A 4,483-nucleotide genomic window follows, 5' to 3' on the forward strand; every position below is an offset into this window, starting at 1 on the left:
ACATTAAGTTGCATTTGTATTTTGTAAATAACTTTAGCCTGGCCATTAGCAGAGTTATGTACCTAGCAAGAAATTTTGAAGGGTAATTTTTTGACAAATTGATAGTTTGGTAATTGGATGGTTTTAATTTGGTGGAATAGTTTGTGCCCATGCATGTGCTATTGGACATGGCCAAATTTGCCAAAATGCCCCTTCCAAAATTACTAGCTATAGCTTTAATTTTTATGAATAACTGATGTATATAATAATGTGTAGGTAATAGAATTATAAATTGCTGAGTGTAGAAAAGTGAACTTATTAAAATACATGGCTGTTTTGAATGTTTTAAAATTTATTTAACATCAAACATTGGTTTATTAAAATTCTATAAGCCAGAACTCTTCTAAATATTAATTTAAGCCTAGTAGCCTATGTGGTTTTAATTTTGTGAACTTAATTTGTAGCAGGTCTGCTAATTTTGCTTAATTAAATTTATTGATTAATTTTTTCCAGCCTGTACATCCCTGATGCACATTGGCAGTTGATTATTTCATTAATTGCACATTAATATAATGCAATGTATTGCCAATATCAGCCTTAATTGTCTGTAATGGCCTTTAAAAAGTTTGGTTTTATCATGATTACTTTCCTTGCTTTTATAGATGCTGTAGCTAAATGGTTACAAGAAGGGACAGTTGATTTAACTGTCAAACGTGTTCAAATTCTTGGTCCTCCTGGCTCTGGTAAAACATGTTCTCGACGTCTCTTACTCAATGAAGACCCACCCAAAAATGCTGTCACTGACAGCACACCAATAGCTTGCCGTGCTGTCAAAGCTACAAGAATATCGATTGCAGATGGTTGTATGAAAGAAGTTGATGCTAAATCTCTTCTTTCAAGGTTGGCATCCGATTTAAAGGAAGAAGTATCAAAACAAAAGGAAGCTTTGGCTGCATCTGCAGAACCAAAAGAAGCACCAACAGAAGACCAGCATGATTCAAAGAAGAAATTTTCAGAATCAATTCCTAGCCCTATTGATATTCCTAATGAGACTGAAACAATACCAGAACCAGAATTAGCAGATACAATAGAATCAGGAGATACCAGAGCAGATAATCCTTATTTAAGTAAAATACGCAAAGATATTCTTGAGGCCATTCCAACTGCAAAAGGCAATTTAAAATGTCGTTGGGTATACATTATCGATTCTGGTGGTCAGACAGCTTTTCAAGAGTTATTGCCTTTGTTTACTAGAGCAGCTTCTCTGAATATCATCACACTAGACCTTTCTAAAAGTAAGGATGAGAAGCTTGATCTAAAGTATCGAATTAAAGAAAGGCAATTTACTTGTGACCAAGATTTTTCATATACAAATATTGAATTTGTACAGGATGTGCTGTCCTCTGGAGCTATTTTACAGCCTTACCACTCACCATGCTCAGATGACAATACTACGGCTCTTCAGTACCCAGAATATTTTGTTCTGGGTACACATGAAGATATAGCAACACAAGAACAGATTGATAAATATAACGAAGAGCTATCGCTATTAACACATGACTGTGGAGCCGAAAATGGATATCGCATCATTCCTGCTAAACTTGGTAAAATTATATTCCCAGTCAATACAATGCTTGACTCTCGCTATGAAAGACAAAAACTATCCAAAAAGCTTTGTAATGCAATATTTCACGATGATACTTCTGATGATACCTCTGACGATACTTCTGACGATACTTCTGATGATACTTCTGATGATACCTCTCATGATACATTCAAAATGCCAGTTCGATGGTTTGCTTTTGAGTTAGAGTTGCTTGAGAAAGCAGGAAATGACAGCTGCCTCAAGATGGATGATGTCTTGTCTATTGGAAGGAGCCTTGAAATGAATGAAGATGATACCAAGCTAGCTCTACAGCACCTTCACAAATACACAATTATTCTTTATTATCCTCAAGTTTTACCAGAGATAGTGTTTGTTGATCCTCATCCTATTCTTGATATTCTCTCGCGTTTATTAGCTCTTACTTATAAAATTGATACAGATTATTTGTCTCTCTTTACAAAGAAGGGAGCAAAAATATTATTCTCTGATGGTTTACATAACCTAAGGAAGAGAGGAATATTTACTGAATCACTGCTGGACAAGTTAAAAGATGATCGGGCATTTTCTAAATCTGATTTCATCAAGCTTTTGCTTCACTTACACATCATCATTGAGATAGATGATGGTTATTTCAGCCCATTCGCATTGCCTCCTTTTGGATCTTCAGGTCCTCCTCCAAAGTCAGATATTAACCCACTACTAATAGTCTGGCGCAATCCCATTACTACACAAATTTTGCCTGTTCCCCGTGGAATTTTCCCTTTAGCAGTTGTCAATTTAATGACATTCAAGCAACCACAATTTTGTTTGCCTCCAGCAGCTCCCCGAATGCATCAAAAATATTTCAGGCATCGAGATGCCATGTCTTTTCGTGTTCGTGTTCATGATGAACTCATTGGCACCATTCATTTCATTAAGAAACACCGACATATTGAAATTTACTTTGAAACCAATGAACTGAAATATTGTCCACTTATCTGCAAAGCAGTAACAGAAGCTATTAATAGAAGTAGTGTCGCCATTAACTTGAAACCTGATAGTCATGAGTTCGCCTTTGGTTGCTCTACTGAGGACTGCTACTGTATTGTGAAAAAAGAAGATGAAAAGAAAGCTGAATGCACTTTATGCACAAAACCACCTCTTATCAGTGGGCTAGAGACACACTGGAGCTGGTTTCATCTCACTTATCAAAACTCAACTGAAGGTAATTATATTCCTTACTCATGAGAGTAAGTAATTGTTATGTTGCTGTTTTTGTCGTTAGTTTTATAATAGCTTGTGTAACTTTTGTCCATCTTTTTTTATTACGTAGCTTCAAAGACACTTGACATCACTTACCTTCAAAAAGTATTGAATTTACTCAGAGAAGGTTATTTTAATGGTGACTGGGAGGGACTTGGTCTAGAATTAGGCCTCTATCAACATCCAACACTCTCAAACATACAGTACAACTACACCAGAGGTGCTGCTCTTAGAGAATGCCTTGCTACTTGGTTGCTAAAAGCTGATGCTGTGGATGATAATGGCGGAGTGACCTATGTCTCGCTTGCTAATGCTGTTGAAAGATTAAGTCAAAAATCTGTAGCTGATTATATACGCAGTGAGTTGTGTGTAATTGTTTTTATAATTATTGTTATTTTTATTGTAGGAAAATGCCAAATTGATTGTTCACAGGAAGAAATCATTAGTATTGGTATGATATTAATATTATGCTAATAAATTGATAATTATTGTTACTTTTTTATTGTAGGAAAATGCGGAATTGATTGTTCACAGGAAGAATTAATTACATGTAGTATTGGTATGTGTTATCAATATTATACTAATAAATTGATGTTTATTTTTATTTTTTTATTGTAGGAAAATGCGGAATTGATTGTTTACAGAAAGAAATCAGTAGTATTGGTATGTGTTTGTTATTATTCTAATAAGTTGATGCTTAATTATAGAGTTCAGTGAAAGCCCACAAAGCAAGCCAATGCCAGCACAAGACAACAGTCATATTGCAGAGGAAGAAGAAAAACAGAAACAAGTAGCAGAAGAAAGCACAGGTAATAAATTTAATATTATTAATAAGTATTATTTTCCGTTTTAAGTAGTTCGCCAAAGAATTCTAAATGTTGAGGAACCTCAAGTGCTTTCTCCATCTCCACAAGAGCTCAAAAAAAGTTAGCAAAAACAAAAATTCTTAAAATAATAATTATTATAGCAGGTAGTTCGTGTAGTTATTTGCAAGTCATGATTGCATTTATATGCATTGCACTTTTTGCTATTGTGGGCATAATGAGCTACCTGGTCTTTGTCATTCAAGGTGGAAGAAATTTTTAATAGTGAGCTCGTCCACTATTATAACAATGTAATGCAATTTTGTAACAGGATACAAGTTGCAAAAATTACCCTTTTTCAAGTTGAATGATTATTAATTTGATATTTTAATTTTTAAAATGTAAAACTACAACTGCCACTTTTGTTTGATATCCAAATAATATTATTTGGATCACTTTTTGCTGTTTGACGATTAATTTTGCTGATATTAAATAAATAAAATTAGTTGACACACAAAAATAAATTAGAAAATGTTCCTGCAGAGAGGACAACTGCTCTTGTTACTAGTACTGAACCATTTATACTGAAAGGAAAATAATAAAATAAATAATAACTGAACAAAATGAGTGTAATATCTATTCACTGTATCAACACTCAATAAAATACATGTACATGCACTACCTTACCAGACATGATGAATGGAATCTCTTCTTGCAAGTTCTACATATCATTTTAGGTAGTGAATAATTAGATCCATGAATGATACTGAAGCATATCATGCAGTCATCCAAACCAGCAAAATGTTTATCAAGATTACTCTTCCATAATAATAATCCTTCCAATATAGAACCA

General features: G+C 33.9%; 1 protein-coding gene across 4 annotated transcripts; it reads left to right on the forward strand.

The window, feature by feature from the left end:
- Window positions 1-508: 508 nt before the first annotated feature.
- Window positions 509-4,135, forward strand: LOC109590540 (uncharacterized). Of its 4 annotated transcripts, none has more exons than XM_020006436.1 (8): window positions 509-2,789; window positions 2,898-3,185; window positions 3,234-3,278; window positions 3,336-3,386; window positions 3,446-3,490; window positions 3,535-3,636; window positions 3,682-3,753; window positions 3,795-4,135. In XM_020006436.1, exons 1-8 carry the CDS (start codon window positions 590-592, stop codon window positions 3,911-3,913), a joined length of 2,922 nt encoding a protein of 973 aa, XP_019861995.1. In that variant the 5' UTR covers window positions 509-589; the 3' UTR covers window positions 3,914-4,135. The 4 variants fall into 4 exon arrangements, with proteins under 4 accessions (XP_019861995.1, XP_019861998.1, XP_019861999.1 ...); XM_020006439.1 differs by having other exon boundaries at window positions 3,798-4,135; XM_020006440.1 differs by having other exon boundaries at window positions 3,685-3,753; window positions 3,798-4,135.
- The last annotated feature ends 348 nt before the right edge of the window (window positions 4,136-4,483 follow it).

This window comes from Amphimedon queenslandica, unplaced genomic scaffold (assembly GCF_000090795.2).
Source record: "Amphimedon queenslandica unplaced genomic scaffold, v1.1 AMPQUscaffold_9882_Cont17885, whole genome shotgun sequence".
NCBI lineage: Eukaryota > Metazoa > Porifera > Demospongiae > Haplosclerida > Niphatidae > Amphimedon > Amphimedon queenslandica.

Excerpts from the sequence above, each read along its gene's own strand:
- LOC109590540 (XM_020006436.1), top strand. The coding sequence starts at position 590 with ATGGCCTTTAAAAAGTTTGGTTTTATCATGATTACTTTCCTTGCTTTT. Across the intron at positions 3,387-3,445 it reads ATTAATTACATGTAGTATTG|GAAAATGCGGAATTGATTGT; the intron begins GTATGTGTTATC and ends TTTTTATTGTAG. Across the intron at positions 3,754-3,794 it reads TCCACAAGAGCTCAAAAAAA|CAGGTAGTTCGTGTAGTTAT; the intron begins GTTAGCAAAAAC and ends TAATTATTATAG.